The following is an 18,941-nucleotide window of genomic DNA, read 5'->3' on the forward strand; positions in this document are numbered from 1 at the left end:
TCAGCTCTTCATCTATCAATTCTTGGTCATGGGATGCCAAAACCTCTTCAACATCATCTTCGTCAGCTTCCACAAGCCAAACTCACTTTGTCCTTGCTTCATTCACCACGATCGAAACGCTTAATTATGTCTAGTTTTACGCTAAGTGTAACACCCTTACGAGCTCTTTCAGGTTTTTCCGACACCATAGAACTCATCTTGCAAACGACTGCTCACAGGCTCGTGTTAAAGCAATGCTGGCGAGAATGCTGTTCCGAATCCAGGGAGAGCGACTGTTCGGGGCGCGCGCTGGTTTTTATCGCGCACTGATTTCTTTTGCGCGCTGAATCTTTTTCATAACAGTGAAAACACCTTCTGAAAGCGAAAACAGGGTACTAATGTAGGTCTTTTGTAACAGTGAGGTTTTGTAAAGTGAACGTTCGAAAAGCGGGGGACACCTGGACTGTCATGCGTTCTTCTTGCAGAGTGTATAGCAGCATTAAGGTAGCCTAATTTTTCCTTGAAAATATTCAGTGGACTTCTAGTCCAGGTTTCCTCCATTTTCTCTCAGCTATTTTGCATGATCTCTTGAGCACACGGACACAATTGTTTGATTTTGTAACCCTAAGTGTGGCCACTGTGTTCGATATATTTGTCAAGTTACTGTTGAAAGAGCCAACCATTTCATTTACTGAGAAATTTAAATCACATGAGTCAGATAAACTAGCCAGCCCAGAGAATTTAAGTTGTGTTGCAGTATCAACAAACCGTTTTACAACAATAATTTCTTTTGTGGCTTTGGTTTCAGGAAGGACGGCATCAAAAAGTACACAGAAATGATCAGAGATAGTGGTATCAGACAGGGAGATATTAAAAATACTTAACCCTTTTGTCATTACTAAATCAAGTGTATTTCAAAGTCAATGGGTGAGCTCAGTGACATGCTGAGAATGATCTCATTTGTCTACTGAGCTCATGAGTTCAGCTGCCATAGAGTTCGTAATTGAGGGATCATTAATATGATTACTGAAATCATCAGCGATGACAATCCTGTCATAGTTCAATATTATAGAGGGTAAGAATTCTGGGAGAAAGCAGGCATTGTAGTTAGGAGGGCGATAAATTATTACGAAGAAGGCAGAATCCGTACCACAAATTTTAAACAAATTGTACATAGAAATATAGAAAACCTATAGCACAATACAGGCCCTTTGGCACAAAGTTGTGTCGAACATGTCCCTACCTTAGAAATTACTAGGGTTACCCATAGCCCTCTATTTTTCTAAGCCTCATGTACCTATCCAAAAGTCTCTTAAAAGACCCTATTGTATCTGCCTCCACCACCGTTGCCAGCAGCCCATTCCATGCACTCACCACTCTCAGCATAAAAAACTTACCCCTGATATCTCCTCTGTTCCTAGTCCCCAGCACCTTAAACCTGTGCCCTCCTGTGGCAGCCATTTCAGCCCTGGGAAAAAGCCTCTGACTATCCACACAATCAATGCCTCTCATCATCTTGTACACCTCTATCAGGTCCCCTCTCATCCTCTGTCACTCCAAGGAGAAAAAGCCGAGTTCACTCAGCATGTTTTCATAAGGAATGCTCCCCAATCCAGGCAACATCCTTGTAAATCTCCTCTGCACCCTTTCTATGGCTTCCACATCCTTCCTGTAGTGAGGCGACCAGAACTGAGCACAGTACTGCAAGTGGGGTCTGACCAAGGTCCTACGTAGCTGCAACATTACTTCTCGGATCCTAAATTCAATTCCATGATTGATGAAGGCCAATACACCGTATGCCTTCTTAACCACAGAGTCAACCTGCGTAGCTGCTTTGAGCATCCTATGGACTCAGACCCCAAGATCACTCTGATCCTCCATACTGCGGATCAGAGTATGGATCTCAAATCTTCAAAAATTGTTGACAGAAAGTAGATGGCACCTCATCTCATGATGGCAAGCCCACCACCTCATCTGCTAGGCCTTGGTACACTTAATCTGTCACAGCTAGAGGGACACAATTCAGATAACTGGCTGTATTCATTTGGCTTTTACTAGGTCTCAGTTAAGAACATAAAATTAAGGTCTGTACAGGTAATCAAGTCACTTAAGCTAAACCTCTTATTTGAAAGGGGTCTCATATTTAGTAGAGCTTTCTTAAACAGGGTAGCCTGGAGTGGTGCAGCAGGAGAGGTAGATTTTAAGAGTAGAAGGTTATTTCTCTTGATACCTTTAATAGGATAGTTCAGTCTGGGGGCTCTTCCATTGACAATGGTCTCAATTGGATTGGTAACATTTACAGAACTGGTGGAAGAAGTAGTTAGGGATGGATCACATGTGCCATTGATGATAAATAGTCATACACGTGGGTTTGCCAGAATGCAGTGGAATGTGTTTACAGACAGTATCCTTGGTAAAGACCATTAGCTTTGAAAAATGTGGCACATTCCCAAAATACATGAAAATTATCAATGAAGCCAAAGCTCAGCACCCTACACTGCATCTGAAGCAAACCATGCAGACCGAGGAGCCTGCTAAAAACACCCAGAGCCGCACCCAGTGTGGGAGTTGTCCTTGCCACTGAGTTTTAGAAATTCAAAGAGATCACTTAAGTTGTGTTTGAGCTGCTCAGATTGTTGCTGACAAATGTCATCTTGCCAATGTGAAAAATGGTCATTTTTACAGAGAGTAATCAGTTAGGAGGCAATGGAGCTTGCACATTATATCAGAGACACTAGCACTGGGAAAACCAAGAGTCACATTTAGTTTTGACTTGATGTTCCTGATGATGGAATCGCCAATTATCAACATTGTTGGAGGCAGGGGAGAAGATTATGGAACTTGTGGTGGCATTGTGGCCAGGGTGGTAGCTGAAAGCTACCTTGCTTAAGGTCCAGTGGAGGTGGCGACATACCTACTAGTGGTCCGGAGCAGAGTGCAGCTGCTGGTGGAGACCACTTGCGAATGAATCCCTGATGCCCCAAGCAATAGAAGATGAGATGAGCCGGTCAGCAGGGAAAACTCTTGCTCATCCAGGACGTTGAATCTATTCTGTAGTTGGATTTATTGTTGGTTTGGTGGAGGAATGGACCACTTGCGTCTTCGTACAACTGTCCAAGACCCTGCTAAGCAGAGAGTTGAGCTGGATGATGCCAGTAGAATCCAGGGCTCATTTGGCTTGGCTAGAGCAGCCTCTGAAACCAATCCAGGAGACAGTGAAGCTGTCTTCCAGCGATAGCTGTGGCACCCACAGTACAAAGGAGTTGAAGAACTGCTTATCATCCTTAATCTGATGAAGCTGGGATACTTTCCCATCTAGTTTAGCAATTTTTCGGTCACGGCAAAGACAGCCCTCACAGACAGGTAGGGAGGTGAAAGTGGTAAGGTCCCAGTCTCACAACCAGTGATGCGCTGTACAGACTATAGATATGGATAGATCAGTGGCCCTGCAGATCCAGTTAAATTATTAAAAGAGACCTGCAGGTCATTATGCTAAAGGCCTATTAAAGTGAACAAAATGTTTCAAAAAAGATGAGAAAGGTCTCCTATGCATCTAGCCAAGCTGTACCAGTTCAGTTCCAACAGTTGCATCTGTTTGAGAAGCTATGAATGGCCTGTTCACAAAAAAAAACAGGGTAAAACCAAAACTGGTGAATTGCTACCCAATTATTAAAAAAAACTGAAGGTGTGATTGACATTGATATCAAGTAGCACTTTTTTCCACCTGTAACCTATTTACTTGTGTCAAGTTTGGATTTTGCCAAAACCATTAGGTTCTAGACCTTTTTATAGCCTCAATCCAAACATGGAACAAAGAACTGAATTCAAAGGGAAAAAGCTTGAATGGAGTCCTTTCTCACACAAGGGAAGATGACTGCCATTGTCAGAGCTGACAGAGCATCCTGCCAGGTATTCCTCACGACAGTCAGCAGCTTCGTCAGGGACCTTCTCTTCATCAGAAGGGAGGCAAGCTGATGATTGCACGATCTTCAATTTCATTACCCATTCCTCAGTAAAGGAAGCAGCTCATGGGTGCACACAGGAAGACTTGGACAACATTTCAGATCAGGTTAATAAATGGTAACATTTTATTTATTTATCTGTTTAAAGATACATTGTGAAGCAGGCCCTTCCGGTCCTTTGAGCCACGCTGCCCAGCAATCCCCAGATTTTATTGCAGCAAATCAACCTACTAACTATAAAAGCCATCAAAGTTTCAAGCAATAACCACCTCCAAAAACAGAATGCATTTAACCTCCTGTCCTTGAAATTCCGGGCATTATCTTCGCTCGATGCCCTGTCAATTTTCTGGAGGTCATCCCCTGATCAGGAACTCAGATGGACTGGACGGAAAAATATGACGGCTACAGGAACAGATCAGAAGCTGGGCATCCTGAGGTAAATTATATCCTTTCTGAAACCTCAAGGTCTTTCCACAATTTCAAGATGCAAGTCAGCAATGAATACTAGTTTGCTGACTTGTCTGCTGAGCGCTGCACCAACAATTCTCAAGAAGTTCTAAAAGACACAGACCAAAGCCAGTCCACTTGAACTGTGCCAGCCACCCTAAACATTCATTTCCTCCACCACTGGTGCACAGTGGCTGCAGAAGGTTCCAACCACAAAAAGTACTGCAGTTAGTCATCTAAGCTACTCCATCAGTACCTCCAATTCCACAACCTCTACTACCAAGAACAATAAGAGCAGCTGCAAATACCACCATTTGAAGATTCCCTACCAAGACACAGACCATTCTGTCATGGAATAGATCATCAGTCTTTCACTGTCACTGGATCCAAGTCCTGGAATTCCCTGCAGAAGGACTGCAGTAGTTCAAGATTCCAATTTATCACTACCGTCAAGAACAGTAAGAGGAAACATTGCCAATGGTGAAAGATAAAACAGCTTTTTATGGAGCACTTCACAAAATTGCTCAATTCTGGTCACTTCACTATAAGAAGGACATGGAAACCATAGAAAGGGTACAGAGGAGATTTACAAGGATGTTGCCTGGATTGGGGAGCATGCCTCATAAGAATAGGTTGAGTGAACTCAGCCTTTTCTCCTTGGAGAGACGGCTGATGAGAGGTGACCCGATAGGGGTGTACAAGATAATGAGAGGCACCGATTGTGTGGATAGTCAGAGGCTTTTCCTCAGGGCTGAAATGGTTAGCATGAGAGGGCATAGTTTTAAGGTGCTTGGAAGTAGGTACAGAGGAGATGTCAGGGGTAAGTTTTTTTTTATGCAGAGAGTGGCGAGTGCGTGGAATGGGCTGCAGTGGTGGAGGTGAAAATGGTAGGGTCTCTTAAGAGACTCCTGGATGGACACATGGAGCTTAGAAAAATAGAGGGCAATGGGTAAGCCTAGGTAGTTCTAAGGCAAGGACATGTTTGGCACAGCTTTGTGGGCCAAAGGGCCTGTATTGTGCTGTAGGTTTTCTATGCTTCTATGTTTCTAAGTGTTGGATGCCTGCATTTCCTATGTAGTAACATCTACTCTAAAAAGTTTTTATTGATCACAAAAAAAGTGGGGACACAAAGGCTGTGAAATCCACTATACACTGTAAATATAAAGTCTAATAGTAAGTTTATTTTAAGATACAAGTGCAATCAGTTTGGATAAGTGAAACTGATCTTAAGCAAATGCCTGGATTCTGCTTGCAGTTGAATTTTAGACAGTCAACTACTTCTTGGTTCCAAAGCTCCATCAGAATAAATACTGCTGCTAAATATTTCATACTCAATACTTCAGATTGCTACTGCAAGGTTCAAACCAAGAAGTAGTCATCACTACTTGCAACACATTTTCACAAGAAGTTACACAAACTAGAGTATGAAATGTAAATGCTGGTAACCAGCTAACAACCAGAACATATAGTAACTGTAATACTGAGGAGCTTGGAGGTTCAGCAGCTAAAAATTCCAAATATTACATTGGAAACCTCATTACTTTATTCGTAATTATGTTAATGCAACATCCTTGCCGAATGGAGTTCTTATCTAGGATTGGTAGGCAAAACCAGATAGCAACAATGACTGAAATAGAAAGGGAACCTTTTTACAAGGTTACTGTCAACCTCTCCTGATGAAGCAATTTTCCCAAGTTGGTACTCAATGCACAAATTGCTCTGAATACAAATAAGTGTGAGGTATTTTGCAAGATGATCTGAATAATAATTTAGTTGTTCAGTAAATGTTATAGGTGTACATCTAGACCAGTGGTCCCCAACCACCGGGCTGCGGACCGGTACCAGGCTGCAAAGCATGTGCTACCGGGCCGCGAGGAAACACTATGATTTGGCGATATGAAACGATATGAGTCAGCTGCACCTTTCCTCATTCCCTGTCAGGACCACTGTTGAACTTGAACGCACGTGAGATCATCAGTGACCCAAGACACAAATGACCCAAGACGTGCAAAGGAATGGGTCTGTGACCCATTTGTGAAAGTCCCCAGTGAATCATCCATGTCAGCGCGGGAAGAAGATCAACTCTTCGAGCTTGCAAATGATGGTGAGCTGAAATGTATGTTTGACATAACATCTCTGCTGGCATTCTGCATCAAAATCAAGGCTGAATATCCTGAGATAGTCACGAAAGCACTGAAAACGTTGCTTCCATTTCCAACATCATATCGCTGCGAAGCAGAGTTTTCTGTAATGAATGCAACAAAAACTAAATTGCGGAATAGACTGGACATAAGGAATCCCCTTTGCGTATCGTTGTCTCCCATCACCTCTCGATGGGACAGTCTTGTTGCAGGGAAACAAGCCCAGGGCTCCCACTGATTCAGCGATATCCGTGTGTTGCAATGATTCTATATATTCATACGAGGAAAATATCCGCTGTGTGCTTAATAAGACCATAAGAAAAAGGAGCAGAAGTCGGCCATTTGGCCCATCGAGTCTGCTCCGCCATTTTATCATGAGCTGATCCATTCTCCCATTTAGTCCCACTCCCCCGTCTTCTCACCATAACCTTTGATGCCCTGGCTACTCAGATAACTATCAATCTCTGCCTTAAATACACTCAATGACTTGGCCTCCACTGCCGCCCGTGGCAACAAATTCCATAGATTCACCACCCTCTGGTTAAAAAAATTTAATATCCAAACATTACTTAAAATGTTATGATGTTATTGACTTATAAATATATAATTGATTTATCGCTATATTCATGTGAGGAAAATATGCACTGTGTGTTTAATATTAAGTTCATTAGATAGACCCTTTTAGAAACGAAATTGAGTGTATTAGCCATTTATTAAGTGACTTATAGTTGACTTATCACCTATATTCCAGTTGTGATAACCCCCCCCCCCCAGGTTGCCAACTGTCCTGCATTAGCCGGGACATCCTGTATATTGGGCTAAATTGGTTTGTCCCATACGGGACCACCCTTGTCCAGTATTTCCCCCGCTAAGGTAGAGCGTTCCTATGAAACCTTCCGTGCCGAAGTGGCGTAAAGCGAAGAAGTAATTACCATTAATTTATATGGGAAAATTTTTTGAGTGTTCCCAGACCCAAAATATAACCTACCAAATCATACCAAATAACACATAAAATATAAAATAATGCTAACATATAGTAAAAGCAGGAATGATAATGATAATTACACAGCCTATATAAAGTAGAAATAATATATGTACAGTGTAGTTTCACTGAACAGAATCGCCAAAAATGATTTGTAGGAAAAAAAATCGGCACGTACACGCATGCGCACACAGGTGCCCGCGCAAGGCTTCATGGTCATGGGGGGGGGGAGTCCCGTATTTGACTGCTACTCTTGCCCATTGGCAACCCTACACCCCCACTCCCACCCACCTCCCACAGTTGGCCGGTCCGCAAGAATATTGTCAATATTAAACTGGTCCATGGTGCAAAAAAAGGTTGGGAACCCCTGATCTAGAAGGCAGTCTTAGCTAGAAAGTGAAATAGTTTCAGCCCAGTTTCATGTAACTATGAAGTGCATGAACAGGTTAAAACTCAGATATGATCCCTGGAACTGAAATAGCTGGCTACTGCATGCTGGCCATCCTTGAAGAATAGTGTCAGAGTAAACACATGCATGATCTTTACCTTTGAAGAGAAAGGGGGACAAAGCACACATGAAAGTTTTATTTGATCTTACAAACAATGGACCCATTAAAGGGAAGGGTGATGACCAACTGCATGGTAAGCTGACTGCTGTAATCTTTTCAAAATTAAATAATGAGTAACGTTACATACATAAAATTGAATGTGATGACAGTGAAGAATCTCTGGATGAATACTTCTCATAAAGGTATAATTCTGCACATTGCAACATGCAAATTTGCAGAGTAGGATAATGACTATGGAATATGAGCTGTCGTATATAAGCAGGTATATAAGCCATCATCAACACTTCAGTTATGTTGTACTAACTCACCATAATAGTTTACACTGTTAATGATCCGTACCCCACCTTCAGCACTGTGAGTTGACAGGAGGAGAATTTCAAACAGTTGCTTTTCCTCAGGATTCAACTCCAGCAACTTTTTATTTACCTTGTTAACAGCCTGAAAGAGATAATGATGGGAATTAAACTGCAGTCAGGCAGATATGACTATTCATTTATAATTTTGTATTATTGTCAAAAATTAACTAAGTATTTACTTAAGGTCAAAAATATCTTTAGATGGCTTAGTACAGCAAATCAGTGAGTAGTTGTGTGCCATAGGGGTCAGTGTTGGGACTGCTTCTTTTCACATTAGGTCAATAATTTCGATGAAGGAGTTGATAGATTTGTGTAAATGTTTGTGGACAATACGAAGGTGGAAGGGCAGGTAGTGTTGAGGAAGTAGGATGACTTCTGAAGGACTTAGACAGATCTGGGGAATGGGCAAAGACATAGCAGATGGAATATAATGTGTTAGAGTAATTTTTGGGTATAGGTCATTAACACTTAGTAAATGGCTTCAGCCACTAGTCTTCTGTTCCTTGACAATGCATTTCCTAAAAGCTGTGAATATCAGAATCCCAGTCCATTTGTAACAATGCATTTCCTAAAAGCTGTGAATACCGGAATACCAGTCCAGACGCTGCTGGTGAGAAGGTATGAGGTTTGCATGCAGTTTCAAAGACAGCATTACCTATACTTTGTAAACATGGATTGTCTTTCATGTTAAGCACATAAAATACCAAATAAATATATTGTGGATTCAGTTTGGAACAATGGATTCCTGAATACTAGTCCTGATGCTGCTGGCGCTGATGGGATGGATGTAATCGGGAGGTGTGAAGTTTGTATGCAGCTTCAAAAGAGAGCATTGTCTATACTTTGTAAATATGGAATTGTCCTTTGTGTGTGTAACAAATAAATAGAGCCCCACATTGCACAGCAGATCTTTCTACCAAAAGGGTCTCCATACGCCTGCTGTACCTTGTTTTGTCGAATATAGAAGCCGCTTTGTATCTACCAGTAACTCCCTCCCTGGTGATTTCATTCACGCAACAACATTTGATGTCAGGAGTGGGATGCCTTCATGACCTATCGTGTGGCCAGCTATCCTAGCAGTCTAAGTTGGTGAGTATTTTGAATTCCAACAACCGGACAGGCCATTTATATTAGAGGTGTAGGAGGGAAAACAGTGAAAGCAGAAAGAAGTGAATTACAAATACCAGAAATTGGGGGAGTGCAGCTTCCAGTGTATTTCTGGGTATGTCCAAATATCGAGGGCACTATCCTTGGAATAGACATCCTAAGGGAAGTAGGAGCTGTTATAGATTTGGGAAAGGGAGAAACAATATGGAGAAGTCAGGGGCAGAGAACGTATACAACCAACAGAATACACAATCTGGCTAGCATAGTCGCAGCTGCCCCGAACACCAGAGACTGGAGCCAGGATGGTGTCTATGGGTTACTTTGTCAGCAGTTCCCAGCAGTGTGGGCTAGACGCAAGCAAGATTGTGGTCGAGTAAAGATAAATCAGTTGAAATAGAGGAGGATCTGTATAAACCCCAGAAGCAGTGCCCCATAAAAACTGATGCACTGACCGCTGTTCAGGGTATAGCGAAGGAACAAAAACACCAGAAAGGTGAGAGCAGGAAACAGAAGGGAAGTGAGTGGGCAGATGTTGCTGCGAAGAAGGCAGCAGAGGAATAAGAGGCAATTGAAAATGCAAGCATGCAGGAAGGAATGAGAGAAGCCAGTTTAGTAAAATTATATGAAGAGATGGAGGCAGAAGGAAAAATGGAGAAGAAAAGAGGCAAAGGAGGGACCAGACGGGTGCTGGACACACGGGGAGGAAGGAGTCGCGGTGGCCCCACCATGTATTAGACAGATACTATTGAAGTTATATCATGGGGTGATGCATCAGGGAAGGCAGAGCATGATCACAACCCTCTGGCAGGACTGGTGGTGGCCAGGGATGGGCGGGGATGTTGAGAAATTCTGCCGCCGTTGTATCATTTGTGCCCAGCATAACCCTGGTAAGGGCAGAAAGCTACACCTGGCAAATCAGCTTCGGCTGAGGGAACCCTGGGAAAACATCTACATAGACTTCACAGGGCCCTTGCCAAAAAGCAGGGGGAAAAGCTAGTGTCTAGTAACCATGGATCACTTCACCTGGTGGGTAGAGGCTTTCCCAACAAGGGTCTGCACTGCCTGCACTGTTCAGGAAATCCTCCCAAGGTGGGGAACCACAGTCCAGGTGGATTCAGATCAGGGAGCACATTTCACGGGGAAAGTGATCAAGGAAATGTGCCGACTGCTAGGGATTCGACAACGGTTCCACGTACCCTACCACCCCCAGAGTTCAGGGATGGTAGAAAGGATGAACCGAACAACCAAGAATGTGTTAGCCAAAGCTATAGCTGAGACAGGAAAGACATGGGTTGATGTATTACCAGGAATCCTGATGAGATTGTGCATAACCCTGAACCGCACGTTGCATCTCAGCCCCTACGAATTATTGATGGGGCGAGCAATGCGACTCCCTTATACAGTAATTACGGGTTGCGGGGAGCCTGGGGCTTACAGGGATAGAATGACACAATATGTGAAAGACCTTTGTAACTAACTTAAAGTGTTGAAGGACCGAGTGAAACAACAGCATCGAATTGCTGATCAGAGAGAGCCAGAGGGAAAGGAGATAGTCCTTCCACAGCCCGGCGACCAAGTCATGGTGAGGGTGCTGCTGGAAGGGCCGGGGTTTGCCCCCAGGTGGATAGGACCACAGACGGTACTCTTAACCAGTGATACATGTGTCTGTGTGCAGACTCGGCGAGGCATTGGACTCAGGTTAATGAATATGACTCACCCTCTTGTTGCTCCCTCAGACAGAGCGGGGGATCAAGTGTACCCAGTAACCATGTAATTACAGAGAACCTAAGAGAGGAACACCAGCCAGCCTTGCCAGACCTGACCACAGCTGATGAAAACATTCCTGGAGAAAACTCAAAGGCAGAAAATGCCGGGAGTGTGGCAAAAGACACTGAGAACGTGTTGGAAAACCATGAATAGCCTGCTAAAGTGTGATGATGATGGTACTCTGTAAAGAAGGCTGGATGCTGAAGGTAGATGGTTAATTTTATAGCATAGTATAGAAAAATATTGGAAAATAGATGGGGAGGGATTTTTAAGTTAAAGCAGAGGCAGCAAGTTCCACAACTTCGATGGTACATGGTACACGGCATCTGAAACCAGTCACCCCCAGTCTGAGGAGCTGGGCCCTTTCAGCAGTTGGGCCAGTGATCGACCGGATGGTTCAGAAGGGGGTGCCACCGGGGAGAGGTCCTTGCAGACATTTACGTAGAAGCCACCCCAACCCCTTCCTGTACATCGATGAGGGGGCCTGTGGGTGCTCCTGGAAGGAGAGTTTCAGCAACCAGAGGATGAAGGGGTGAGCACAAAGGAATGTGATTAAGCTGCAATCTGCCTGCAGGGAAAGAGCTGACAGGCACACGAAAGAAGCCGCATTTCTAAAGACTTGTTCAAATTTCTGGAACAGCCTCTCTGCTTAACATTTGGTAGGTAGCGATTAGCGAATGCTAGGGTAGATATCGAGGCACACAAAAAAAATTGGGGGGGGGGGATTTTCGAGGCATGGTGTTTTTGCTGCCCTATTTGAGTATGTCCTCCTAGGTTGGCCTTTCCTGGTACAGATTTATTTTTGTCTAGTAGGGCCAAAAGGAGGGACTGTTAGAGTAATTTTTGGGTTTAGGTCATTAACACTTAGCAAATGGCTTCAGCCACCAGTCTTCTGTTCTTTGACAATGCAGTTCCTAAAAGCTGTGAATACCGGAATACCAGTCCAGACGCTGCTGGTGAGAAGGTGTGAGGTTTGCATGCAGTTTCAAAGACAGCATTATTTATACTTGGTAAACATGGATTGTCTTTCATGTTAAGCACATAAAATACCAAATAAATGTATTGTGGATTCAGTTTGGAACAATGGATTCCTGAGTACCAGTCCTGATGCTTCTGGCATCGGTGGGATGGATATAATCGGGAGGTGTGAAGTTTGTACGTAGCTTCAAAAGAAAGCATTGTCTACACTTTGTAAATATGGAATTGTCCTCTGTGTGTGTAGCAAATAAATATTGAGCCCCATTTTGGGCAGCAGACCTTTCACCTGGAAGGGACTACATATGCCTGCTGTAATTTGATTTGTCAAATAAAGAAGGTGATTTGTATCTACCAGTAATTCTCTCTCTGGTGATTTCATTCAAGCAACAACATAATGTATGGGAAGCATATGGTCATACACTTTGGCAGAAGGAATAAATGCATGGACTATTTTGTAAATGGGAGAAAATTCAAAAATCTGAGGTGCAGAGGGACTTGGGAGTCATCTGGCAGGATTCCCTAAAGGTTGAGGCAATGGTTAGGAAGGCAAATGCAATGTTAGCATTCATTTTGAGAGGACTAAAATACTAAAGCAAGGATGTAATGCTGATGTAATAGTGAGCAGCTTCGAACCCCTTGTGTTAGAAAGAATTTGCTGGCATTAGAGAGAGTCCAGAGGACCTTCACAAGAATGATCCCAGGAATAAAAGGGTTAACATACAAGGAGAATTTGCTGGCTCTGGTCTCGTACTTGCTGGGGTTTTGAAGAACCGGGGGGGGGGGGGAATTTCATTGAGGCCTATCATATATTAAAAAGCTTAGATAGTGTGGATGTGGAGAGGATGTTTTATATAATGGAAGAGCTTAGGCCCAAAGGGAACAGCCTTGGAATTGAGGGATGTTCATTTAGAACAGAGATGAGGAAGTATTTCTTTAGTGAAATCTGTGAAATTCCTTTCCACAGATGGTTCTGCAGGCATAGTCACTGAGTATATTTAAGGCGGTGGTTGATAGGTTTTTAATTAATCAGAGTATCAAAGGTAAAGGGAGAAAGCAGGAGAATGGAGTTGAGAGGGATAATAAATCAGCCCTGATAGAATTGGACCAAATTGCATAATTTTGCTTCTAGGTCTTACGGTCTTTACAAATATCATTAATATCAGTTCTCTCCGGAACTGAATTTAAGAGATTTGTTTTAAAGTTCATATCTTTCCTCACTCCTGTCTCCCGTGGACAGATGATCTGTTCCAAGCTTTCCACTGCTGGCAGCATGAAGCAGGTACAAAAGAAATTCTGCAGTTTTGAAGTTTGGAAACATCATTTCATACGTAAAACCCTCTTGTCTACTATCTTTCTGAAATGTATTTAAATAACGTTAATTCATGTTAAGTATGCAAAAATATCCTTTTCTGAGATCATAAGGGTCTACGTGCAAATGCTATGTTCAATCCAATTATATGATTATTTGCAGCTATTGGGCCAAACGTTGCCAATATTAAAACCAACAGTCCCATTGCGCAAAAGGTCAAATGACATTTCGGGCCGAAACCCTTCATCAGGATTGTAATGCACAAAATGTTGGAGGATCTCAGCTGGTCCTGGCCTGAAATGTTGACTGTTCATACCCTCTCCACCCCTCCCCCATAAATGCTACCTGACCGCTGAGATCCTCCAGCTTTTCGTGTATTCCTCTGGATTGACAGCGTCAACAGACTCTCTTTGAACAGAAAGAATTGCAGATTTGCTTCCCTGTTTGTGCTGAGCTGGTTGACCATGATTTACAGTTGGCCAATACAATTGATTTAAACATGTTAAATCAGCAGAAGGAGCTCTCTTCCTGATTTCTGAACTGCGGCTCAAGGTAGAGAATCAGTGTTTGGATTGCAAGGAAGAACCTTAAAATCAAATAATCTGCAGACACTCACTCAAAGAGATACTGGAGTCCAATGTACCAAAGGAATCGGCCTTCCAACCCACTAGGATTATTTTACAATTAAACACCATCTTAGGGACACAGATTTGAGCAGCAAATGAAAATAAAACTATCAAGATGTTTTAAAAAAAAACATTTTTCTTCAATTTCCATTTAAATATTATTTGTAAAATATTGGACATCAGAAAAAGACTTCTGAGAGTCATTCAGTTTGGCAACAAGAAGTCCATGCCTTCATGCTGGTGTGGGGTAAAGCACAGCCCAATTACCAGCACATGAAATCACTAAAGCGCACGAGTGCACAAAGTTGGTTGGAAACGGAAGAACCATGTGATAATGATTAAACAAGTTTGATAACCACAGGCAAACATCAGTGAAACTAGATTGGGGGGTGGGGGTGGGAGAGGGAGGGTGAGGCAGGGCAGAAAACAGACAGGAAATAAGTAATATTTGAAAGGATATGTCAAACTTACAAACCTTTTCCCCTTTAGTTTTAAGAATAGCTGAATTAAGTGGTAACAACTTTGCTGAAGCTGTTTCACTCAGTATTATTATTTTTGTACTGTGGATGAATCAAAAGATTGTGGTTTAAATTTTCCTCTTTCCTTCATAGGCTTTTCTACACAAAGACGTCAATACTTAAACACAGAAGAGATGTGAAACCGTAATAGCTACATACTAAGCAGACATTGGACACCACAGACAAGTTTGTGACTTGTCCATTTAAATTTTAGTACTGTACTGACTTAACTATGTAAACTATAGCTTCAATCATTTATTTTTATTTTTGCAATCACATTCCTTTAGATTTTAATCACTATCAGAGACAGTGTTTATAAACAGAAAATCAAAGTTAATTTTAATTAAAGTTCAGCCACTCTCCACATTCTCAATTCTGCTTTCTCCTCATTTGCTGCATGTTATTTTGAATAAGGCTTCCAATAAATGGAACTAGACAGAAGTCCATTCAAAAGTCTATGAACAGCTATAAACAAAATTAATGGCAATATTTTCCAGTTACAGCAAATCCAGATTTTTTATACTTAATATTGCATTTTAATAAAAATTCTTAAAGTAAAAACAAAAAGAGTAATCAAGTACACTAAAACTGAGGAGAAAGAGTAGAGTACAGCTGTGAAAGAAATTGGGCTGAGGAATGCAACATAAAAAGTTGTTAAATGTGGAAGCTGTTCACAAATTACATGAGCAAAAGAGTCACATGGAGATAGACAATAGACAATAAGTGCAGGAGTAGGCCATTCGGCCTTTTGAGCCAGCACCGCCATTCACTGTGATCATGGCTGATCATCCACAATCAGTATGCAGTTCCTGCCTTATCCCCATAACCTTTGATTCCGCTATATTTAAGAGCTCTATCCATCTCTTTCTTGAAGGCATCCAGAGACTTGGCCTTCTGGGGCAGAGCATTCCATATATCCACCACTCTCTGGGTGAAAAAGTTTTTCCTCAACTCCGTTCTAAATGGCCTACCCCTTATTCTTAAACTGTGGCCTCTGGTTCTGGACTCACCCATGCTTCCTGCCTCCAGCGTGTCCAATCCCTTAATAATCTTATATGTTTCAATAAGATCCCCTCTCAGCCTTCTAAATTCCAGAGTATACAAGCCCAGTCGCTCCAATCTTTCGACATATGACAGTCCCGCCATCCTGGGAATTAACCTTGTGAACCTATGCTGCACTCCCTCAATAGCAAGAATGTCCTTCCTCAGATTTGGAGATGAAAACTGCACATAGTACTCCAGTTGTGGTCTCACCAGGGCCCTATACAGCTGCAGAAGGACCTCTTTGCTCTTATACTCAATTCCCCTTGTTATGAAGGCCAGCATGCTGTTAGCTTTCTTCACTGCCTACTGTACTTGCATGCTTGCTTTCAGTGACTGATGTACAAGAACACCTAGATCTCGTTGTGCTTCCCCTTTTCCTGTGAGGTAGTCAATCATTAATGTCAGTTAACAGCACGGGCAGGGGAGAAGAAACTATTGCAGGAAATATATTAGTTGAATTATAGAGTTACTACGTAATACAGCAGTCGAACAAATCCATGCCAACCAACTTTCTGTGTCCTGCCCAGGCCCATCCGCTCCATGTTCCTATCCAAGTGCTTCTTAAATGATGTTATTGCACCTCCCTCACCATTTCCTCTGGCAGCACACTCCATATACTCACGACCCTTCATTTGGAAAAAGTTCATCTTCAGATCCTGTAACCTGAATGGTTAACTTACTTGCTAGTCAAAAGCCACTTTTGCTGCGCCGGTCGCTGATTGGCCCGTTTGAAGGATGTGGCAGCTCTCTCCCGTTGGCTCTCATTTGCGCCACGGCACCAGCTTCTGGTTTCGGGCACCTCAGGCGTATAAGAGTAGTGCGTCTGTGACTTTCTGTCTCTTTTTCTCTGGGGGCTCCCTTCAGACTGGGTCGCAATCAGGGCTGAAGTATCATTGGATAAGTGTGCTGCAGATAGCAGGGCCTGCATGCACACTTAGATAGGTTCCTGTTTGTTAAATGTTTAATGTTGTAGTTATATAACTTGTTGCTGTTCCTTTCTGTGCCTGTGGCATAACAGGCAGCAGCCTTGCCATTTCCTTAGCATTTTGTCTTTTTAATGAGGCTGAGGTACTAGCTCAACGCTTAGATAAGATTGACAAGGGAGAGGCTGTGGATGTTGTGTATTTGGATTTTCAAAAGGCCTTCAATAAGGTGCTGCATATGAGGCTGCTTAATGAGATGACAGCCCATGGAATTACAGGGAAGATATTGGAATGGGTGGAGCGTTGGCTGATCGGCAGAAAGCAAAGGGTAGGAATAAAGGGATCCTATTCTGATTGGTTGCCGGTTACTAGTGGTGTTCCGCAGGGGTCAGTGTTGAGGCCGCTTCTTTTTACAATGTATATCGATGATTTAGATTATGGATTAAATGGTTTTGTGGCTAAGTTTGCTGATGACACCAAGATAGGTGGAGGCGCAGGAAGTTTTGAAGAAACGGAAGGGTTGCAGAGAGACTTGGTCAGTTTAGGAGAGTGGGCCAAGAAATGGCAGATGAGATACAATGTTGAGAAATGTACGGGAAGAAATAATCTGGCAGACTATTATTTAGATGGGGAGAAAATTCAAAAATCGGAAGTGCAAAGGGACTTGGGGGTCCTCGTGCAGGATACCCTAAAGGTTAATCACGAGGTTGGATCCGCAGTAAGGAAAGTGAATGCTATGTTGGCATTCATTTCAAGAGGAATAGTGTATACGAGTAAGGAGGTGTTGATGAGGCTCTGTGGGGCACTGGTGAGACCTCATTTGGAATACTGTGTGCAGTTTTGGGCCCCCTATCTTAGAAGGGATGTACTAATGTTGGAGAGAGTTGAGAGAAGATTTACGAGGATGATTCCTGGAATGCAGGGACTAACATATGAGGAGTATTTGTCGGCTCTTGGACTGTATTCATTAGAGTATAGAAGAATGAGAAGGGATCTCATAGAAACGTTTCGAATGTTGAAAGGGTTGGACAGAGTAGATGTGGAAAGGTTGTTTCCCTTGGTGGGTGAGTCCAGGACAAGAGGCCACAGTCTTAGAATTAGAGGGTACCCATTTAAAAGAGAGATGAGGAGAAATTTTTTTTGCCAGAGGGTCGTGGATTTATGGAATTCGTTGCCACATACAGCCGATCATTGAGGGTGTTTAAGGAGGAGATTGATAGGTATCTAATTAGTCAAGGTATCAATGGATATGGGGAAAAAGCCGGAAATTGGAACTAGTTGGGAGAATAGTTTAGCTCAAGGTGGAGTGGCAGAGCAGACTCGATGGGCCGCAGGGCCTACTTCTGCTCCTTTGTCTTGTGATCTTGTGAACCCAGCATGGATGGAAAGCCTGCGGCGAGCCGGCCTCATTCAAATCTGGGACCACTCGCCTCGAAGTCCAGTGCCGATGCCACCACATCATCGACCACCTACTTGTGTAACTTGGGACTTAGATAAGTACAGTACCTGTTGAGTTAGGAGTGCTATTGAATGCTTAGTGTGATAGTCTTCTAATTTAGGGGGCTTAGGTAAATACTTGTTTGACTTAGATGCTTGGTTGAGTGTTTGCTGACGATACTACACTGATTGGCCTAATCTCAAATAATAATGGAGATAGGCTAACCCCTATCGACATCAATGGATCTGGGATTGAGAGGATGAACAGCTTTAAGTTCCTTGGCATAAGCATCACTGAGAATCTCACGTGGTCTGTGCATACCGGCTGTGTGATGAAAAAGGCACAACAGCGCGTCTTTCACCTCACACGGTTGAAGAAGTTTGGTATGGGCCCTGAAATCCTAAGAACTTTCTACAGGGGCACAATTGAGAGCATCCTGACTGGTTGCATCACTGCCTGGCATGGGAACTGTACATCCTTCAATCGCAGGACCATGCAGAGAGTGGTGCGGACAGCCAAGCGCACCTGTAAGATGTGAACTTCCTACTATTCAGGACATTTACAAAGTCACACTTGTAAAAAAAGCCCGAAAGATCATTGGGGACCCGAGTCACCCCAACCACAAACTGTTCCAGCTGCTACCATCCGGGAAGCTGTACTGCAGCATAAAAGCCAGGACCAACAGGCTCTGGGACAGCTTCTTCCACCAGGCCATCAGACTGATTAATTCATGCTGACACAACTGTGTTTCTGTGTTATATTGTTGTACATGCTATTTATTATAAATTACTATAA

General features: G+C 42.9%; 1 protein-coding gene across 2 annotated transcripts in view; it reads right to left on the reverse strand.

Annotated features, from left to right (window-relative positions):
• LOC134353717 (cytosolic 5'-nucleotidase 1A-like) overlaps positions 1–18,941 on the reverse strand; it is a 74,991-nt gene that overhangs the window by 14,784 nt on the left and 41,266 nt on the right. For both annotated transcript variants that reach the window (XM_063062005.1, XM_063062006.1), the window contains one exon: positions 8,389–8,518. In XM_063062005.1, the coding sequence (XP_062918075.1) occupies positions 8,389–8,518 (130 nt within the window). The remainder of the gene's footprint in view (positions 1–8,388; positions 8,519–18,941) is intronic.

Source organism: Mobula hypostoma, chromosome 11 (genome assembly GCF_963921235.1).
Source record: "Mobula hypostoma chromosome 11, sMobHyp1.1, whole genome shotgun sequence".
In the NCBI taxonomy this organism is placed as follows: domain Eukaryota; kingdom Metazoa; phylum Chordata; class Chondrichthyes; order Myliobatiformes; family Myliobatidae; genus Mobula; species Mobula hypostoma.